The sequence below is a fragment of the Bubalus kerabau genome, chromosome 13 (assembly GCF_029407905.1).
Source record: "Bubalus kerabau isolate K-KA32 ecotype Philippines breed swamp buffalo chromosome 13, PCC_UOA_SB_1v2, whole genome shotgun sequence".
Classification (NCBI taxonomy): Eukaryota; Metazoa; Chordata; class Mammalia; order Artiodactyla; family Bovidae; genus Bubalus; species Bubalus kerabau.
The window spans coordinates 16,942,938-16,965,421 of NC_073636.1; the positions used below are offsets into that span (position 1 = coordinate 16,942,938).

Genomic DNA, 22,484 nt, shown 5'->3' on the forward strand with positions numbered 1-22,484 from the left:
ACCTCTCCTATGTAGACACATATTACCCTATGCTGACCCACAGTATTAGATCACATTCCCCCTCTGTGTATTCCAATTGTCTAATTACTCATCTGAGTTATAAGACTATAAATTCCCTGAGGCCAGGGACTATCTTTTTCACTTTTATATCCCAAGGGTTTGACAGAAGAGTCTGCACTCAACGAATACCAAGCATCTATTAGGGAAGATCCTTTCTGACTCATTAAGTCTAGCTTAAAGTACTCCCTCTATAAGTGCATAAGATCCTCTGCACACCTTTCCCTGTTAAAACATGTAGAACACTACACTGGAATTAGCACTAGATAGGGACCACTTTAATGCCAACTATGTTTGTTCTTTGTACTAATCCCACCCAATCAGCAAGAACATCATCCCTGCAGTTCAGTGCCTGACATACAGGAGGAGCCCCCAAAATGTTATATGATAAATAAGGCTCTTATCCAGAAAGCAAGACAATCAATGATAAGGCTGGCTGCTCTTGCTACAAGACAGGGAAAGATACACTGAGCCACGAAAGCCAGTCAAGCAAGAAGGACTTTGGTTTGCAGTAATGGGATAAGCATCCATACCATGACTAGTAAACTTTCCCCAGCAAACAGTAAACATAGACAGTTCAGTATTACAAACAAAATATAGTCACTTTTAAAAGCTAATCTTTTTGGCATCTCTATTACATTATAATATGTAGTGTCTCATTTAGCCATATCAGCTTGAGCCAAAGAGGAGGAAGAGTTTTTCCTATGTTAAAATAAAAATTTGAACTTGGAATGATTATTATTCATTTGAATAAGCCTAAAAAGAATGTGGAAGTCAACTCCATATGATTTCACATTAATATTTTTGTCTACTAGACAAAATATTAATGCCTGTCACATTAATATTTGTCTACTAGAAATAAATTACTATGTTTTTCCATTTTAAATACCATTGTCAGAGAAGTAATCAAGCTTATAACTAGATTCTAAAAAAATAACACACGTAGAGAAATAGACACAATCAGCACTTCTATAAAAGCAACACCGATGCAATGACAGTCTATGTCCAGGAATCCCTAACCCAGTGCTCTCTTTGACACTAATTCTGATACCTCTCCCCCACCACACTGTCTCCCTTGTGAAGGCTCCAAGTGAATGCCTGCTGCTAAGTCACTTCAGTCGTGTCTGACTCTGCGTGACCCCATAGACGGCAGCCCACCAGGCTCCCCATCCCTGGGATTCTCCAGGCAAGAACACTGGAGTGGGTTGCCATTTCCTTCTCCAGAGCATGAAAGTGAAAAGTGAAAGTGAAGTCACTCAGTCATGTCCGACTCAGCAACCCCACGGACTGCAGCCTACCAGGCTCCTCTTTCCGTGGGATTTTCCAGGCAAGAGTACTGGAGTGGGTCGCCATTGCCTTCTCCGAGTGAATGCATGGATATTACCAATAAGCATAACTTAATTGCTTAATAAACTTGATTGCCATTTTGGCATGTATATTAGCTTAAGAACTATCTTCTCCTCCAAGTTAATTTTTTAAGCTTATGTTTTGTTTTTTAATTTTAAAAATTTAAGCACCATCATTTATGTGGTTATGGCACATTAACAATGTACCAAGAATATTCAGAAAGATGGCTCTACGTTTATCAAAAGTTATCTGGGGCTGAATTCAATCCCACTCTACAATAGTGTGAGCTACTACTACTACTACTACTACTACTACTAAGTCACTTCAGTCGTGTCCGACGCTGTGCGACCCCAGAGATGGCAGCCCACCAGGCTCCCCCATCCCTGGGATTCTCCAGGCAAGAACACTGGAGTGGGTTGCCATTTCCTTCTCCCATGCATGAAAGTGAAAAGAGAAAGGGAAGTCGCTCAGTCATGTCCGACTCTTAGCAACCCCATGGACTGCAGCCTACCAGGCTCCTCCATCCATGGGATTTTCCAGGCAAGGGTACTGGAGTGGGGTGCCATCGCCTTCTCCGAGATAGCCAAATGAGAAAAGTTCCTACAGCTCTTCAGGAATGGCTGGAGTTCTTGTTTAGGTAAAAATGTTTAAATGGTTGAGCAAGGTAACAGGCACTGGTCAAAACTTTAACCCCTGGAGTAAATCAAGAACTTCAAGCTCTTGCTAGTATCCTCAAGCCCTTACCAAAAGTACACTGGTTCTCAGGTGAGATTCTGGAGATCTGAAAAGAAATCTTCCACATGTTTCCAGTAGGGTACATGCCATTTCAATATGGTGATGGGAAAAGTCTGATAGAAGCATCTGTAATAATAATAATGATAAAAACCAACAAAGACAACATTTCAATCCTATTAAAGAAAACACTACATACCTAATATGTGGAACACCTTAAAAATGTCACTATAAAAAAAAGAAAAGCTAAACGCAACATTTTAAATCAACTATACTTTGAACTAAAAAAAAAAAAAACTAGTCTACTTTAGATGTCAAGCTTTATCACAGAGTTATCTTTTGTGTTCAACCATAAAACTTTATCTAAAAACTTCAATATATTTAATGTTATTCCTTTTAGATAGATATGTGAAAATTTATTTATCAAAACTTATATTTATCAGGAGATGCTACATATTTAAATAAATGCCACATACAAATAGCTAACATTTTCTAAATATTTTCTGGTTTGGGTTTATATGACATTTACCTTTAAAATTTTGACAACAAAAGGCTTGTTATATGAAACTTACAACACAGTACAACATTTTAGTATTTATCTCCCCAATATTTTTCTGTGCATATTTTCTAAACCAGATTTAGTCATATCATTTAATAATTTGGCTTGTATTTTGGTTAACATGAGTATTTTCCATGTCCTTATTTTTCCTTCTATGGTATAATTTAAAGGGTGCATTCAGTTCAGTTCAGTTCAGTCACTCAGTCATGTCCAACTCTTTGCGACCCCATGAATCACAGCACACTAGGCCTCCCTGTCCATCACCAACTCCCGGAGTTCACTCAAACTCATGTCCATTGAGTCGGTGATGCCATCCAGCCATCTCATCCTCTGTCATCCCCTTCTCCTCCTGCCCCCAATCCCTCCTAGCATCAGGGTCTTTTCCAATGAGTCAACTCTTCGCATGAGGTGGCCAAGTATTGGAGTTTCAGCTTTAGCATCAGTCCTTCCAAATGAACACCCAGGACTAATCTCCTTTAGGATGGACTGGTTGGATCTCCTTGCAGTCCAAGGGACTATCAAGAGTCTTCTCCAACACCACAGTTCAAAAGCATCAATTCTTCAGCACTCAGCTTTCTTCACAGTCCAACTCTCACATCCATACATGACTACTGGAAAAACCATAGCCTTGACTAGATGGACCTTTGTTGGCAAAGTAATGTCTCTGCTTTTGAATATGCTCTCTAGGCTGGTCATAACTTTCCTTCCAAGGAGTAAGCGTCTTTTAATTTCATGGCTGCAGTCACCATCTGCAGTGATTTTGGAGCCCCAAAAAATAAAGTCTGACACTGTTTCCACTGTTTACCCACTTATTTCCCATGAAGTGAGGGGATCAGATGCCATGATCTTCGTTTTCTGAATGTTGAGCTTTAAGCCAACTTTTTCACTCTCCTCTTTCACTTTCATCAAGAGGCTTTTTAGTTCCTCTTCACCTTCTGCCATAAGGGTGGTGTCATCTGCACATCTGAGGTTATTGATATTTCTCCTGGCAATCTTGATTCCAGCTTGTGCTTCTTTCAGCCCAGAGTTTCTCATGATGTACTCTGCATAGAAGTTCAATAAGCAGGGTGATAATATACAGCTTTGATGTACTCCTTTTCCTATTTGGAACCAGTCTGTTGTTCCATGTCCAGTTCTAACTGTTGCTTCCTGACCTGCATACAGATTTCTCAAGAGGCAGGTCAGGTGGTCTGGTATTCCCATCTCTATCAGAATTTTCCACAGTTTATTGTGATCCACACAGTCAAAGGCTTTGGCATAGTCAATAAAGCAGAAATAGATGTTTTTCTGGAACTCTCTTGCTTTTTCCATGATCCAGCAGATGTTGGCAATTTGATCTCTGGTTCCTCTGCCTTTTCTAAAACCAGCTTGAACATCTGGAAGTTCACGGTTCATGTATTGCTGAAGCCTGGCTTGGAGAATTTTGAGCATTACTTTACCCTGCTTATTGAACTTCTATGAAGAGTACATCATGAGAAACACTGGGCTGGAAGAAACACAAGCTAGAATCAAGACTGCTGGGAGAAATATCAATAACCTCAGATATGCAGATGACACCACCCTTATGGCAGAAATTGAAGAGGAACTAAAAAGCCTCTTGATGAAAGTAAAAGAGGAGAGTGAAAAAGTTGGCTTAAAGCTCAACATTCAGAAAACTAAGATCATGGCATCTGGTCCCCTCACTTCATGGGAAATAAGTGGGTAAACAGTGGAAACAGTGTCAGACTTTATTTTTGGGGGCTCCAAAATCACTGCAGATGGTGACTGCAGCCATGAAATTAAAAGACGCTTACTCCTTGGAAGGAAAGTTATGACCAGCCTAGAGAGCATATTCAAAAGCAGAGACATTACTTTGCCAACAAAGGTCCGTCTAGTCAAGGCTATGGTTTTTCCAGTAGTCATGTATGGATGTGAGAGTTGGACTGTGAAGAAAGCTGGACTGTGAGCACCAAAGAATCGATGCTTTTGAACTGTGGTGTTGGAGAAGACTCTTGATAGTCCCTTGGACTGCAAGGAGATCCAACCAGTCCATCCTAAAAGAAATCAGTCCTGAATATTCATTGGAAGGAGTGATGCTGAAGCCTAAATTCCCAATACTTTGGCCACCTGATGCAAAGAACTAACTCATTTGAAAAGACCCTGATGCTGGGAAAGATTGAAGGCAGGAGGAGACAGGGATGACGGAGGATGAGATGGCTGGATGGCATCACTGACTCAATGGACATGAGTTTGAGTAGACCTCCGGGAACTGGTGATGGACAGGGAAGCCTGCAGTCCATGGGGTCGCAGAGTCAAACACAACTGAGCAACTGAACTGATGCTGTTATCAGCTTTACCACACATAACTAGTTAGTTACTAGTGAGTTTCTAGTTTGATTCCATAGTGGACAAAAAATTGTAACCTGAGTAATTTCCTTTTTTGTTTTTTAACTTGCTGAGACTTTCTGATTGATTTTGGTTCACTCATGTGCATTTGCAGGGACTGTAAATTCTGATTCTGTTGGATATACTGTCAATTAGACTAAGGTTATTAACTGCATTGTCCAATCTGGTACATACTTACTCACTTACTTACTTGCCTGCCTATGCTTTCAGCTACTAAAAGGTGTTTTTCAGTCTTTCAGTATGACTGCAGATTTCTCTTTCTTTGTTGATTTTTGCTTCATGTATTTTGAAAATACATTATTGGATGCATACTGATTCAGGAAGCTAACACTATCTTTAGGAACTATGATTCTTTATTTCTAACAATGCTTTGTGCCTTAAAGCCTACTTTGTCTGACAATAATGAAGCCAAGTGCTTTATCTTATTTTTTTAGTGCTTCCTTGGTATATTTCCCCCATCTTTTCATTTTAGGCTTCCTGGTGTTAGTATTTTAAGGGCATCTTCCTTGTAGGCAGCATATAATGTTGTTTCAATCAAGTCTTATATTCTTAAGGCTTTTACTTAATATATTTTGTCCTTCTACACTACATGTGATTACTATTATAGCTGTATTTGTATCTACCATCTTATTATTGTTCTCTAGTTTGCTCATCTATTTATTGTTCCTTTTTACTTTTTTGTCTTCCTATAGATTAATTAAATATTTCTTAATTGTATCATTTTCCAGCATTTATAAACTAAAGCATTAAAACTTTAGATTTATCTATTAAAAAATATTTCAAATGATTCAGCACTTACCTTTAAACAATGCAGCGTATCATTTTTTGTGAACATCTTAAACTTAGTGAGTTCTCCAATAAAACGAACAGTTTTGTTCTTTGTTTCAATATTGATCTGGTCCTTTTTTCGTACCTACAAATGAAAAGAAAAGAGACACTGCTTAACAGTCTGAAATCTGTGATAAGAACTGTTATTTTAATAAGATTGAATTCACTCAAGATATTTTAAATAAATTTGGGTATAGTTTCTTGCTATATTCAAATTATTCTAAGTTAAGACATAATTAGCTCCATGGAACACCAGGGCCAGGACGTGCTTTCCAAAACAGTTTCACGGTCAAGTAATTTGGGGAAACAATGCATTTCATCAGCCTTAGAAAGGCTCTCAAACAAAGAAACCTGTTTAACTTAATTCAGTGTTCCTTAAATTTCTTTGGCAACATAAAATATAAATCCCTCTTTTGAAATGTTAACAACTACTAGTTTGTTAAATTAATATTATAAGGAATATATGTTAGGAAATGCTCCTTTAAAAATAATAAATGCCTAAAGGTCACTTAAGCAGAAAATATTAAGTGTATTATAGTTATGAACTATATACATTTTTTATTGTAAATGCATTAGTACAACAAAATTTCCAATACAATCGCTATTTTTTTTTTTATTATCAACAGTCATATATCAAAGCTCAAATCCTTTGCAAATATAAGCCCTCTACTCAGGCACACATTTCAAAAAATAATGAACATAACAAAATCCTATTACAATAGTACAATGTGAGCAGACACATCAAGATAACTGTAAATGGATTTAACCTCAGCATTATATTTTCATCAGAAAACCAAACCTGAAGTCTAGAAGACTTTTCTTTGAACAATAACAATAATATGGCAGTTCTTTGAAACAGTTTACTGTCCTTATTTTTCAGAATACTTCCTATTTGTTCCACACAACAACATTGAGAAAGGAGTAAAATCTGTATAAATCTGATTTAATGGTTAAAACAACAACAGAAGAACACAAAGCTGTCAAATGACTTGACCAAGGATCAGTACCAAAACCCCAATCTCCTAACAAATTTGAGAATTTAACTGCTCAAGCATGTGCTGGGGTTCAAAATAAGTCTTAACCAGGATTTCCCTGGTGGTCCAGTGGTTGAGAGAGAGTGTGTGTGTGTGTGTGTGTGTGTGTGTGTGTGTGTGTGTGTGTGTGCTGGGGTTCAAAATAAGTCTTAACCAGGATTTCCCTGGTGGTCCAGTGGTTAAGAGTGTGTGTGTGTGTGTGTGTGTGTGTGTGTGTGTGTGTGCTGGGGTTCAAAGTAAGTCTTAACCAGGATTTCCCTGGTGGTCCAGTGGTTGAGAGAGAGTGTGTATGTGTGTGTGTGTGTGTGTGTGTGTGTGTGTGCTGGGGTTCAAAATAAGTCTTAACCAGGATTTCCCTGGTGGTCCAGTGGTTAAGAGCGTGTGTGTGTGTGTGTGTGTGTGTGCTGGGGTTCAAAGTAAGTCTTAACCAGGATTTCCCTGGTGGTCCAGTGGTTAAGAGTGTGTGTGTGTGTGTGTGTGTGTGCTGGGGTTCAAAATAAGTCTTAACCAGGATTTCCCTGGTGGTCCAGTGGTTAAGAGTGTGTGTGTGTGTGTGTGTGTGTGTGTGTGCGCGCGTGCTAACCTCACCCTTATCTGGACAATGAGTGACAATCTTTTACATAAGTATTAATCTTCTACATAGACAATTTACACTTAAATGGAATTCATCATCTTCCTTCTAAGGACCAACTTTCTGTAGCAAGCAAAAGTAGGTGTTTATAGACTTTTTAGATCTTCTGGGATAATTTTTGAACAAAAATTTGCTAGGTTTAATTTGTTAGGCTTAATTCCCAGCTCTATCTCTTAACTGTTACTTAAATTTTATGCCTTAATTTTCTTATCTGTAAAATGGAACTAATCAAAGTAACCTGTATCATATAGGGTTGTGGGTATTAAATCAACTGATAAATACAAAGCACAATCAATAGTGTAGTGACTGGGACCATAAAGAGTTCAATAAATGCTAGTCATTGTGAGTTTTACCCACATTTGTACATACATCACTAATACATGGGCACAAAATTAATGTTCACTGACTGAACAAATTAATGAAAATGCTTAATGTTTATATATACATTGCAGTGCCATGAAAGAATTAAGATGTGCAGTTCACAACACTTGAGCTCATGTGGTCGTTTTGTGCCATTTGGGAGTGAGGGTAGGGGTATATTATCCTGGACAATGCATATAAAACTCCCTGAACCTACTCACTCACTTGGAAAAATAAGGATAAAAACAAGGATGATGACAGTGGGCGGTAATGATGATAACTATACTTCACCTAATACTAAGCAACTAATGTCCAGGACAAAAGAGTATACAAATGATGCTTGCAAAGTGTTTTAAATGATACAGTAAAGTGCTTCTGAGAAATAAAAAATGAAAAAATGTACTAAATATAAATTCATCCATGAAAAACTACAGAAGCAAAAAAGTAAAAAAAAAAAAAACTAAAATATTAACAAAGTTTAAGTGATGAAATTATGAGATTGCCCCCCACTTTCTTCTTTATGTATTTTTGTATTTTCTAAATCATCCAGTCTGGGCATGTATTTCTTTTACAATTAAAGAAATATAGAAATGGAAAAAGTAAAAAGAAGCATTTCAAAAATGATATACTGAAGCTGAATCTTTAAAGGGAGAGAGGCTGGGAAATACATACATATGCTTTTACAAAGTTCCTTGGGCAATTCTAGATGTACAAGCTCTGTGCTGTGCAGAATCACACAATTTTTAAAATTATTTGTTTTTAATTGGAGTATTATTGCTTTACAATGTTATGTTGATTTCTGCCGTACATGCACCTCCCTCCCACCCCATACCATCCCTCTAGGTTGTCACAGCACTGGGTTGAGCTCCCTGCAGTCATACAGCAAATTCCCACTGGCAATGCCACTCTCTCAGTTTGTCTCACCCTCTCCTTCCACTGCTGGGTCTACAAATCTTTTCTCTACATCTGTATCTCTATTGATGCCCTACAAATAGGTTCATCAGTACCATTTTTCTAGATTCCACATTTATCATTAATATATGATATTTGTTTTTCACTTTATGACTTACTTCAGTCTGTATAACAGGCTCTGGGTTCATCCACCTCACTAGAACTGACTCAAATTCGTAAGGGTCATACAATTTTAGGTATTACTGAGCATCACAGTTTCCAAAACACATAACAGTGTATCATTCACAATTATTCTTACATATTATTGAAGTTAAGGTAGTACAATCTAACTAAAATGACAAGATTACAGACTTTTAAAATGAGGTATGAATTATCTCACTCCCTCATTTTCAATGGGAAAAAAAAAAACAAAAACAAGGTTTTTCAAAAGACTGTGACTGATAAAAAAAAAGACTTATTCTGATTCCTCATTTAATATTTTCTAATCTCATTTGTTGATTCTTTATGATCAAATGGTATGTCAAACACTTCTGCAAAAGTAAATACAGGTGAATTAACAATGTAAAAATTTCTATATATTTTTAGTTCGATAATGTCTTAAGATTTTATTTATATAATCAAATGTAGCAAAAATGCTGCTTACAACTCATGTATTAGTGACAGCTAAAACCAAGATTAATCAAATAACTAGATTCATATAATGAGTTAAAATCTCTTCAGCTATGTCAACATACAAAAGAAAGAACCTCCAAGGCCTATCATTCATTATTCCCATAAAGGAAGAACTCTTTGCCCCAAACTGGCCCCTCAATAACTTCACCCAAATATTGTAAGAAAGAAAGAAAGAAAGTGAAAGTGAAGTCGCTCAGTCGTGTCTGACTCTTTGCGACCCCATGGACGATAGCCTACCATGCTCCTCCATCCATGGGATTTTCCAGGCAAGAGTACTGGAGTGGGTTGCCATTTCCTTCCTCCATAATTAGCTTATTTGTTTTACACAAACATTCAATCATTCAACTAATATTTTGGAAAATCTACTATACACTAAACACTAAGTAGGCACTGGGTTTATAAATAAATAAATCTGCCTTCAAAGAAAATTTGTATTATACTAGGGACCATTGATTGCCAAAGTAGGGAGGATAAGACTTGATCTACTGGGGTGGTGGGGATCAAACTTCTACTTAGGTTTTTGTTTTTTATCTCATACTTTAAAGTTACCTTTGTATGTTTTATGATATACATAAAATATCTGGTAGAATTAAAAATGCATATAACTTATAAATAAATATGCCTATACTGGGATATGTGGTCAACTTCTTTTACCAAGAGAGAGGTTTGATCAAAAAAGTTAAAAAAACAGATTTCAAAAATGTTGAAGAGTGAGGGTGATTATGTCTGTATTTAAGTAAAAGTTGTCTTCTCCATTATTAAAGAAGCAGCCCTTGCTAAAAATATGGAGAACACAGAAAACTAGAAAGGAAAAGAATTTCTCATAAGTCCACTATCTAACAGCCACTGCTAATATACTGATATATACTTTTTTCTATTGGTTACTTTCTAAGCATTTTAACATAATTGTAAATTTATTATGTTTAAGACTTTAGAGCTTGCTTTTTCTCCCCCAAAAGTACTTTATATATGATTTGAAAACTTTTTGGTAAATAAGACTTTCAATGGCTCTATATCATTTCAGCATTGTGATTATACAACCATTTTCTTAATCAATTGTTGGGCTTCTAGATTATTTTCCTTTTTCCCCCTATTACAATTCATGATGTGAATAAAGCTTTCGGGGTACTCAGTATCATTGGCTTAGAACAGATTCTCAGAGTTGTCTACTGTATGAATACTTCCAATGATCTTGAAACATACTGCCAAATTCCTTTCTTCAAATTCCAATCTCAAGTATATGTGAATGGTTTCTCATTTCTGTTACCTTTACTAACCAATTAGTCAAATTAGCAAACGTGTTGTTTTAACTAGAATTTCTTTGACTACCAGATAAGAGTTTATACAGTTGTGCCAACCAGCATTTTTTCTCAGGTGAGGTTCTTAAGCAAGAAGCAAATAGGATCAGATTGTGACAATATGTTACAGCTAGAGAGAAGGCAGAGATGGCGAACCTGGTTACACAGCTATTCTAATTCAAGCTACAGAGAGTGAAAGACAGTGGCACTGGGACTGAAGGAGAGACACAAGCCTAAGGACGTGTTTTAGAAGGTATTATCAATAGAATTTGGCAAACACAGGTTCCTGAATGTCAGAGGGGCAAAAGCAGAGCTATTTCCCTTGGTGATTATACAAACTATATTGCAAATTTATAGGAAGAATACAGAAGTTTGTAAGAGGAAGGGAAAGACAGATATTTTTTAAAAGAAAAGGAGTTTGTCTTATGGATGTATTTAGCTAAAAGTACATGACAACTTATTAGTACCAGGAGAGAGGCTCTGGTAAGAGACAGGTACGTGAGGCTGCTGGGAAATAGATACCAACCAAACCCTGGGGAAACTGCTTTCTGTCCAAAAGGAGTGTGAAGGAAGAATACTACCACATAAACTCAGCTGGAAAAAAGAGCAAGGGGATACTGAGGAAAGCAGTCAGAAGTGAAAAGGAGGAGAGCATGGTGCACAAAAGGGGTCATTATTATTATAAGGACATCTGTGTTTGGGCACCGTGTGATGAGCTTTGTACGCATTATCTCACTTAATCACTGAGAACAATCCTATTTTAAAAGATAAAATTATCTCATTTAATAAAAGGAAACGGGTATGGAGCATTTAAGTAACTTGGCCATTGTAATGGAGCCACAGTGATAGTCAGAATCCTCAGGGACATCAACTAGGATGAGGTGCTTAGGAGAGCAGTGAAGGTTTCTGCCAGGGCACTATGATGGGAAACAAAGAGCGACTGTCAGAAGTGTGAGAGACGAGTATACTCTACAGCACTCAAATAAGAAGGAAATGAAAGAGGATGGGGAGGGGTGCAGATGTGTAAAAATTCTTGTTTATACCTTATTTTAAAGATAGGACAGTGCTGAGCACATTTACTGCCTGATAAAAAGTCAATGGAAGGTCTGCAGATCTGAGGGTAGGAAAGGCTGGATCAAGAAGAAGCAGAGGTGATGGAAGACACCAAGTGCCCTGCTCCTCTCCCCTGAGAGCAGCGTCTCCCAAATACTCTCTGGAATCCTGATACTCTCCTCCTTGTAATGAAACCTTACAACAGTAACAAAAATGCCATTTCCCTCAACTCTCACCCCAATTTTCAAAGATGGGACAGAAGTACACAAGAACAGAATTTTCGTAATTTTAGGTTTCTCACCAAAAGCACTAATCATGTGTGGTCCAGCAACTTATTTTTTGTTTGACTGTAGCTTTGGTGGAGGGGTATGTGTATGTAACTCATACAATATTGTCATACTGCTGCTGCTGCTGCTAAGTCACTTCAGTCGTGTCCGACTCTGTGCGACCCAGAGACGGCAGCCCACCAGGCTCCCCCGTCCCTGGGATTCTCCAAGCAAGAACACTGGAGTGGGTTGCCATTTCCTTCTCCAATGCATGAAAGTGAAAAGTGAAAGTGAAGTCACTCAGTCGTGTCTGACTCTTGGTGACCCCATGGACTGCAGCCTACCAGGCTCCTCCATCCATGGGATTTTCCAGGCAAGAGTACTGGAGTGGGGTGCCATTGCCTTCTCCGATATTGTCACACTGTCTGCTAGTAAAACACTGTCTTGTCTATATCTGCCTGATGGGATATCAACTATATGCCTTCAGGCCCATCTGCCCCTAAACTAGTAGCATTTATCAAAATGTGTCCTTCGAGTATATAGTCAGCCCCTTCCAGGAGGTTCACAGTGCTCATTATCCTATTAAAGCATTGAGAATTCTTACCATAAAGCCAAAGCAAAATGGTCTGACTTTCTTGATCTCAGTGTTTCTAAACTTTTCTAGACACAGAAACCTGTCCTTGTGTAGTAATATCCACAAATATCAGAAACACACTTTAGCAGAAAAGCTGGTTCAGAAAAATTTACCTACAAATCTCAGACTAACAGATTAACACCTATGGCAAGGAGCCTTAAGAGACCACCTACCTCCACAGAGAATTTGCCTCCTCTAGACTCAAGGCACTGAGTCTCCAACAATTCATTTGGCAAGTAAGGATGCATTTCCTTATAACATCAATATACATTTAGGGTTTAATTTTTTATTCCACTCTTGCTTTTGTATTTATTTATCTTTCTAATTATATCATGACACTCCTGACCTCAAGAATTATTTCTGTGCTGGTGCTCAGCCCTACTACTGATGTGGTCAGAATGAGTGTAATAAAGTACATATTGAGCACAGCAAACACTTATGTGCATTCCAAGCAACTTGCTATATAAAGCTAAATTTTACAAACACAATTTTTCCACTGGCATTTCAGGTCTTTTCAAATTCTACCAATGTTCATTTTGTCACCCCTAAGGTATCATTTTATTTCTTTCAAGCCAAGATGATGGGGTAACATGGGTCTGGGAGAACCACTCACAGACACTCTATTAAGAATCTTTAAGGTAAAGATTTTTAAGGCAAGAATCAATAAAAACATGGTCTATGACTGCATTCACTGAGATCAAAACTTCATGTGGTCCAAACACAGGACCCCAACACCTAGAGGCATCCTACTGGCACTGTGCCCTGAATCACGGCCAACCCTGTTTCTTCTGGTGACCCCAAGGAGGCCTGCTGGCTCTCCTGACCTTGCAGAATGGTTTTACTTTACAAAAGCAAAGAGTACAGTACCTACAATGGGAAAACAAGGTAGCAGCAGCCACTCATCTCCAACTGGAATAGCATTTATAAAATTCAAGTGTTGCTGAATAGAGTCACATTTTAAAAATTCAGAAGTCCATACATTCTGAACTGTTATACCACTATCAGATTTCAAAATGTGCTTACCAATAAAATAATCATATTCTTAAACTAAAGAATCCTCACTCATCTTATAAGTTTGTGTGTGTGTGTGTGTGTGTGTGTGTGTATATATATATATATATATATATATAAAACACAAAATAAATGCTTAAATACATACATGAAATCTGAAATCCCCCCTCAGCATGGAACAAAGATCCTCTGCTACATCAGACATGCAGGGATGCAATGTAGCAACCAATCTTGCATAAAATGGTAGCAAATCCAACCTGCAAAAGTTATATGTGATATGTGTAAAAAGCACACCAGAAATAACTCATTTTAAAATAATTTAAACTTTCTCAGATATAGTCACACATTAAAAGATTATAAAAACTAGTTATCATACAGACATGCCCATTAATTGCCATCATAATGAAGTATTTGGAAATTCAATTCAATTTGCCTTGTGAAAGTTTATTAATCATCTGGTATTTTCCGTTCAGTGCAATTATCGCACATCTGCAAATTTCATCAAGTATACAATTTTGATAAAATATGAAATAGCAAAGAAAACATGGCTTAACATTTTAATCACACAATACTGGGAAGATAAACATAAAGATAACTTAAAAAGAACAAAACAATCCTTTTAAATCATTTCCTTCATTTATCCATGGAGAAGTTATTTAGAAGCCTCAAAGTAAAGTAAAAGGGTTAACCAATAACCAAAAGAGTATCTAAGAAGTCAAAAAAAAATCACAAAACCTATACACTAACTTATTTTACCCATTATAAAGCGCACTTGGACTCTCGCATGGGGCCGACCTACCCTTCTCTAGACAATTAGTGCAAACATGCACTGCTGCCACCCCCTTTCATCATCAGAGCACTTTCTCACCAATTTTGGATACAACTCCAGGATTCAGCACTCCAGATAGCCAATACTAATCAGAATCAACACACAAACTAAAAATTTATTTTCCATTCCTGCCACACATTATTTTATAAAACTCGATTAGCCAATGAGTCAACACTCAGCAGATCAGACTCTGAAAATGAGAAGTCATGAGGAAAAAAAGGCAGCAAGTAATGGGAGCTACCAGTGAGGAAGGAAGCAAAAAACTAGAAAAATTCAAAACAAGAGCTCAAAAACTACAACCCAAAGCCATTTAGAACGGACAGAAATAATTCCACAAGTCTTACACATCTTTGAATATATCATTATACTACAGAACCATAAAAATGGTTTATCGTCAGAGAAAACTCTGCCTACCATGAAAGACTTAAATTAGATCTGGAAAACTCCCAGTGTGGATCGATATAAGCCTTAGCTGGGAGAAGGGACATGGTGAGGAAGGAAGAATGGAGATAAACTTGAAAGGTGGAGTTAAGGGGAGGAAAGTACTCAGAGCCTCAAACACTTCGTATTCCTCTTTGACCATCACAATTCTTTAAATTATCATTTATTTTTTCTTATGAACGTGCCAGGCCCTGTCCTAGGCATCTGATATCCATTATTTATCTTGTTGATCCTAATAACCATAATCACCACTTCAGAAATAAGGCTACAGATGCTGAGAAGTCAAGAATATGGTGCCTCCATAGTAGTACTTCAATGTATTTTAAATGCATTCTATCCTTCTTTAGGGATTCCCTTGTGGCTCAGCTGGTAAAGAATCTGCCTGCAATGCGGGAGACCTGGGTTCAATCCCTGGGTTGGGAAGATCCCCTGGAGATGGGAAAGGATATCCACTCCAGTATTCTGGCCTGGAGAATTCCATGGATGGGTCACAAAGAGTCAACTATAACTGAGTGACATTCACTTCACTTTGTCCTTCTTTAAAGAAATGAAAAGCACAATCCACTCTGTAAAGAACTGAGGTATCCTGTAAAACACTCTCACAAATTTGTAATAATTTTCTTAACATCTGCTAGTACCCCCAAAAAAATGCCTAGGGCAACTGCGGACTTAATTTTCAAGCATAATAGATGGATCCATACTAATATCAAATTTACCTTCTAAATTTTCAAACTTCAGTTAGAATATTACATTTTAATATATTGCTATTATATTTTAGTTACAATGTTGGTTTTTTTCATATTCACTTTAGTAACAAATACTTTTTTTCCCTTCAGTTCATGATCAATTACAAATATAGGACTTTAAATCTGTGCCCAAGTTCTACCTCTCCCAACTGCCACAGTGCAGGTCAGAAAAATTAAGACTCAAAAATTGAGGTCATGGGATAACAAAGAGTTATGCACTGGGAGTTGAGAGGCTCAGGTTCTAATTCCTCCAAACAGTACCTCTGTGATCTCAAGAACTGACCTGACCTCATCTCCTACTAGTCTCTCCAGTCTCACCGGACCCCCACTAATCCTCAGAGCCTCAGTACTGGCTGTTCTCAGCAGCTGGAGTCTGCTTTTCCCAAACACCTCTGCCACATACTCCCTCACAAAGGTCAAGTCTTAGTTCCAATGACACCCCCTCCATGAGACCCGATCTGAATATGCCACTCAAACTGCAAATCCATCCCACTCCCATCTCCTTATCCCACACTGTTTTTTTTTAAATAAAATTTATCACTTTCCAACATACATAGTTTACTCACTTGTTGTGTTTGTTGTCTGTCACCCTTCCCCACTAGAATGTAAACTCCACGGGAAACAGTTTGTCAGCACTCAAAACAGTACGTTGAATATCCTAAGTGCTCGACAGATACGTCTTAGATAAATACTGTTACCTCTTATTCGAAAATATTCTACAACACCTTAAGAAAATATCATTCTATAAGAATAATATTAAATTGATCAAGTTTTATATTTTATCAAACAAGAGCTTATCAAATATCTTTTATGCAGTTAGTGGGGTAATCATATGGTTTATTGTCCCTGCTGTTATACATATTAATAAATTTCCTATTTAAAGTATCTTTTCATTACTAAGATTAATTCTCTTTGATCATGCTGAATTTTTATCTTTAATATACTAGTAAATATGATTTGTTAGTGTTTTACTTAGAATTTTTGTTTCGACACTTAAAAGTGAGACTGATCCATACTTTTGATTTCCATGCTCTTTTTTTGTTGTTGGTAAGATTTTGCCTATTTTTCCGTATTTTTTTCTTTCCTATGCTCTGGCAAAAATGATAGAGCAGAGAAATTACTCTGGTAACTTTTTACATTTTCTTCCATAATCACTGGTCTATTTAATTTTGTGTTGAATCGATTTTGAAAATGTTTATGTTTTACAAAAAATTACCTGTTTCACTGAGGTTTTCAAGTGGTTTTTAAACATTTCTAGCATATCAGCCGGCTTATTCTTAAAGTTTTTATTGTTTTTTATATTTGCTAAATAGTTCTCTATTTGGATTTTTTTTAAGAACTAGCTTCTGAGTTTACAAAATCAATTCTTGGTTGTCTTTTTCAATGTATTTTTCAATAAAATTTGAGATTACAACATGTAGCATCAAAACCTAACTGAAGTATGTCATCTTTTTTCTTCTTTTCTCGGGCAAGTCATCTATAGTTTGCTGCATTATTTTCTTCTTCCAGTTAGTTCAATCTACTTCAATGCTTTTTTCCAACCCTAAAAGAAAGATGGATAGACCATCCATTTTAAAGTAAAGCAGCCTGGGCTTACCTGGTGGCTCAGTGGTAAAGAATATACCTGCCAGTGCAGGAGACAAAGGTTCAATCCCTGGTCCAGGAATATCCCACATCCCATGAACAACAGAGCCTATGCTCTAGAACCCAGGAGCTGCAACTACTGAACCCCATGTGCACTCAAGCCAATGCTCTGCAATAAGAGAAGCCACTCCAAGGAGAAGCCTGCATAGCACAACTAGAGAGCAACCCTCACCAACTACAGAGAGTCCACACAGCAACAAAGACCCAGCACAACCACAAATATAAATAAAATCATATATATTTTTTTAAAAAGTAAAGCAGCTTTTGCTATCCACAGAGACTCACATCATTAAACTACTAACACAGGTCAGTGCTTTCAGCTTCAACAGGAACTTAAAAATTAGTTTAAGGAACCGCTGCTGCTGCTAATTCGCTTCAGTCATGTCCAACTCTGTGCAACCCCATAGATGGCAGCCCACCAGGCTCCCCCATCCCTGGGATTCTCCAGGCAAGAACACTGGAGTGGGTTGCCATTTCCTTCTCCAATGCAGTAAAGTGAAAAGTGAAAGTGAAGTCGCTCAGTCGTGTCTAACTCTTAGTGACCCCAGGGACTGCAGCCCACCAGGCTCCTCCGTCCATGGGATTTTCCAGGCAAGAGTACTTGAGTGGGTTGCCATTGCCTTCTCCTTAAGGAACCGCTAGAAGATCTTAACTCTTTTAATTATACCTTTCCAAGTAGTCAGTAACCCTAGTTTTTGTTTCTTTTGGAGAATCCTCTACTAGTAAATTCACCAAATCCTTCTCAAACCAAGAAGTTCCTAGTTCCTCTTTTACCACTATACTTTTTACAATTAAATGAACAGTTGATACTAAAAGTCATCTTGCCCCATTTAAACCTTTAAGTTCTGTGAATATTCATTACTTCACAAAGTAAGAGCCCTTATGCTGTACATAATGTAAGAAATTACATACTTTTCAACATTCATAACTATTTAAGTAAAGTCTTCTGACTTTTTCACTTTCCTACAAATGCAAGCTCAAAGGGAATGGAGTGCTAAATGCTGTACCAATCACATAAATGTTATAAGACACTTCAATCAATATAAAAAGCAAATTTCTGCATTAAATTTTAAGCTAAATATATTTTATTTAACCTTTCTGAAAGTGAACTAGAAAATAAACTTAGATCCTTCCTTTGAAAACTGAATTTTATAGTCTTCTGAGTGATAAATATTTTTACCAGCAGTTAATGAGTGAACAATTTAAAAAGAATATTTCTTTCTTAAACAATAATAAAACCTTGCTTATACTTTCAAGGTCTCCCAAATCACACATTTAAGTACCCTACAAGCAGTTAATGATCATCAAGTAAGTAAACATCTAGTCACTAACTACAAGTAAAAACAAGAAAGCAGAATTACACGGTTTTGTTCCCGAGCGGGGCGGGGGGGCAGAGAAGTCTTAAAGGTTTTCAACTTTATAATCTATCAGGTTTTTAGCTGTTTTCTCTCTAAAATCTAAATAATTTAACTGTTGAAAGCTATTATATTTCTGTGCTCAAAAATGCCTGGAAAAAAATTAATGTGAAAGAACCCCGTTACTGCTTATTTGAAGAATACAAAGGTTTTTCTTCACAGGAAACACTAAAGCAGATGATGATTCAAAAGGGACAAAACAAAAAAAAATTAAATCATTTACTCTGAAACAGACAAGCAAATGCCCCGCTAACTTTTCCCACAACGTTCATGCTCCTCATGCAACAGTGCCATCAAGTGGTACAGTGCTAACAGATTTCCCAAAACTCAGTTTCTCATTCTTAGCAAGGGAAGCTTCAATTAGAAACTCTCTCCCCAAAATTCCAGCAAATGCTCCTAAAAGCTGGATCAGGAAAAGCTAAGACTGAAGTGAAGCACTTCACTGGTGAATAGTGTTCTGTCTATATTAATGTAAAGAGACTCTGAACATCCACCCATCTGCTAAAACATGGTAAAATCCACAGGTCTTCAAAGTCATGAAAACCAATACCAGGTTCACCTATTTTCAAAATGAAGAATTAAGAGATGCTTAGGAACGTTCCCTGATTCCTGCTGACTTCATACCTGAAAGTTCACTTAGGTGAGGGAGCCTTGGGGGTGGCTAGGAGTGTTCTCTACCTTGATCTAGGTGTGGATATACACATAATACTTAAGATGTAAACACTTTATGCCTTACGGTCCAGCAATCCCACTGCTGGGCATATATCCAGACAAAACTATAATTTAAAAAGATACGGCACCCCTATTTCATACAGCAGCACTACTTATAATAGCCTAGACATGGAAACAACGTAAGTGTCCATCAACAGGTGAAGGGATAAATAAAGTAGTATAATGGAATACTACTCAGTCATTAAAAAAAAAAGTGAAATAATGCCATTTGCAGCAACATGGATGGACCTAAAGATCATTATACTAAGTAAAGTAAGGCAGGAGAAACAGAAATACCATATGATATCATATGCAGAACCTAAAAGATGACACAAAATATATCTAAGGAACTGAAAGAGACTCACAGACAGAGAGAATAGATCTGTGGGTGCCAAAGGCACGGTCAGGCAGCAGAGGGGAGGACTGGGAGCTCGAGATTAGCAGACGCAAACTAGAATATACGTGATGGATAAACAACAAGGGCCTACTGAACAGCACAGGGATATTCAATATTCTCTGATAAACCAAAATGGCAAAGAATATGAAGAGGAATATATATGACTGAGTCACTTTGCTACAGAGCAGAAATTAATGCTGGAAATCAACTACACTTTAATAAAATTTTAAAACAAGATATTAGCACTTTGTGTGAAATTTCAATTAAATGTGTAGATAGTTATACTACAAATTAACTATAGAACAATATGTAAATATATAAGTAAGGGGATTTCTATAGATTTCATTTCAGTGGATTCATTCAAATTAACAGGCTAAGAGGTACAGTCCAGCCTTTTCAAAAAAAATTTAACCACTATTTATTTAATGAAGGAAGAACAGAACTGAAAATTAAACCAGTGCTTCAGATCAGACCTTGAAGAACTGTAAAGATGGAATAAATCAATCTTTAAAACTTTTGTCCTTCAAACGATACTAAGAAAGTGAAAGACAACTCACAGAATGAAAGAAACCATCTACAAATTATATCCCATAAGGGATATGTACAAAAAATATACAAAGAACTCGTTACAATAAAAAGACAAATAATACAATTTAAAAGGAGGCAAAGGATTTGAACAACTTTCCAAAGAAGACAGACAAATGGCCAATAAGCACATGAAAAAATGCTCACAAGCATTAGCCATTAGGGAAATGCAAACAAAACCACAATGAGATAAATTTCACTTCACACTAAGACAGCTAAAAGCAAAACAGCAACAGTAACAAGTATTGGTGAGGATATGGAGAAACTGCAACATTCATACATTGCTACTAGGCATGTAAAATGGTGCAACCATTGTGACAAACAGTTCAGCAGTTACTAAAAATATTAAACATACATTTACTCTGTAACACAACAAGTCCACTCATAGATATATACCCAAGAGAACTGAAAACATATGTTCACACAAAAACTGGTATAGAGTCACAACAACACACTCATAATAGCTAAAAAGTGAAAACTGCTTAAACGTCCATCAACTGACAAATGGGTAAACAAAATGTGGTAGAGCTCTACAATGAAATACTATTCAGTTTTCCTTTTTAATACGTGCTATGACAAGACCTTTTAGAACTAACACCCAAAAAAGATGTCCTTTTCATTATAGGGGATTGGAATGCAAAAACAGGAAGTCAAGAAACACCTGGAGTAACAGGAGAATTTGCCCTTGGAATACGGAATGAAGCAGGGCAAAGACTGATAGAGTTTTGCCAAGAAAATGCACTGGTCATAACAAACACCCTCTTCCAACAACACAAGAGAAGACTCTATACCTGGACATCACCAGATGGTCAACACCGAAATCAGATTGATTATATTCTTTGCAGCCGAAGATGGAGAAGCTCTATACAGTCAGCAAAAACAAGACCAGGAGCTGACTGTGGCTCAGACCATGAACTCCTTATTGCCAAATTCAGACTTAAACTGAAGAAAGTAGGGAAAACCACTAGACCATTCAGGTATGACCTAAATCAAATCCCTTATGATTATACAGTGGAAGTGAGAAATAGACTTAAGGGCCTAGATCTGATAGATAGAGTGCCTGATGAACTATGGAATGAGGTTCGTGACACTGTACAGGAGACAGGGATCAAGACCATTCCCAAAGAAAAGAAATGCAAAAAAGCAAAATGGCTGTCTGGGGAGGCCTTACAAATAGCTGTGAAAAGAAGAGAAGCGGAAAGCAAAGGAGAAAAGGAAAGATATAAACATCTGAATGCAGAGTTCCAAAGAATAGCAAGAAGAGATAAGAAAGCCTTCTTCAGCGATCAATGCAAAGAAATAGAGGAAAACAACAGAATGGGAAAGACTAGGGAACTCTTCAAGAAAATGAGAGATACCAAAGGAACATTTCATGCAAAGATGGGCTCGATAAAGGACAGAAATGGTATGGACCTAACAGAAGCGGAAGATATTAAGAGATGGCAAGAATACACAGAAGAACTGTACAAAAAAGATCTTCAAGACCAAGATAATCACGACGGTGTGATCACTGACCTAGAGCCAGACATCCTGGAACGTGAAGTCAAGTGGGCCTTAGAAAGCATCACTGTGAACAAAGCTAGTGGAGGTGATGGAATTCCAGTTGAGCTATTCCAAATCCTGAAAGATGATTCTGTGAAAGTGCTGCACTCAATCTGCCAGCAAATTTGGAAAACTGAGCAGTGGCCAGAGGACTGGAAAAGGTCAGTTTTCATTCCAATTCCAAAGAAAGGCAATGCCAAAGAATGCTCAAACTACCGCACAATTGCACTCATCTCACATGCTAGTAAAGTAATGCTCAAAATTCTTCAAGCCAGGCGTCAGCAATATGTGAACCGTGAACTTCCAGATGTTCAAGTTGGTTTTAGAAAAGGCAGAGGAACCAGAGATCAAATTGCCAAAAACTGCTGGATCATGGAAAAAGCAAGAGAGTTCCA

The 22,484-nt window shown here is 37.3% G+C and overlaps 1 protein-coding gene across 5 annotated transcripts in view; it reads right to left on the reverse strand.

The window, feature by feature from the left end:
- Window positions 1–22,484, reverse strand: part of UPF2 (UPF2 regulator of nonsense mediated mRNA decay) — a 97,131-nt gene that overhangs the window by 41,730 nt on the left and 32,917 nt on the right. For all 5 annotated transcript variants that reach the window (XM_055543572.1, XM_055543569.1, XM_055543570.1 and 2 more), the window contains exons 9-11: window positions 13,928–14,036; window positions 5,880–5,993; window positions 2,149–2,265 (exon numbers count right to left, since the gene is read on the reverse strand). In XM_055543572.1, coding sequence (XP_055399547.1) covers window positions 2,149–2,265; window positions 5,880–5,993; window positions 13,928–14,036 — 340 coding nt within the window. The remainder of the gene's footprint in view (window positions 1–2,148; window positions 2,266–5,879; window positions 5,994–13,927; window positions 14,037–22,484) is intronic.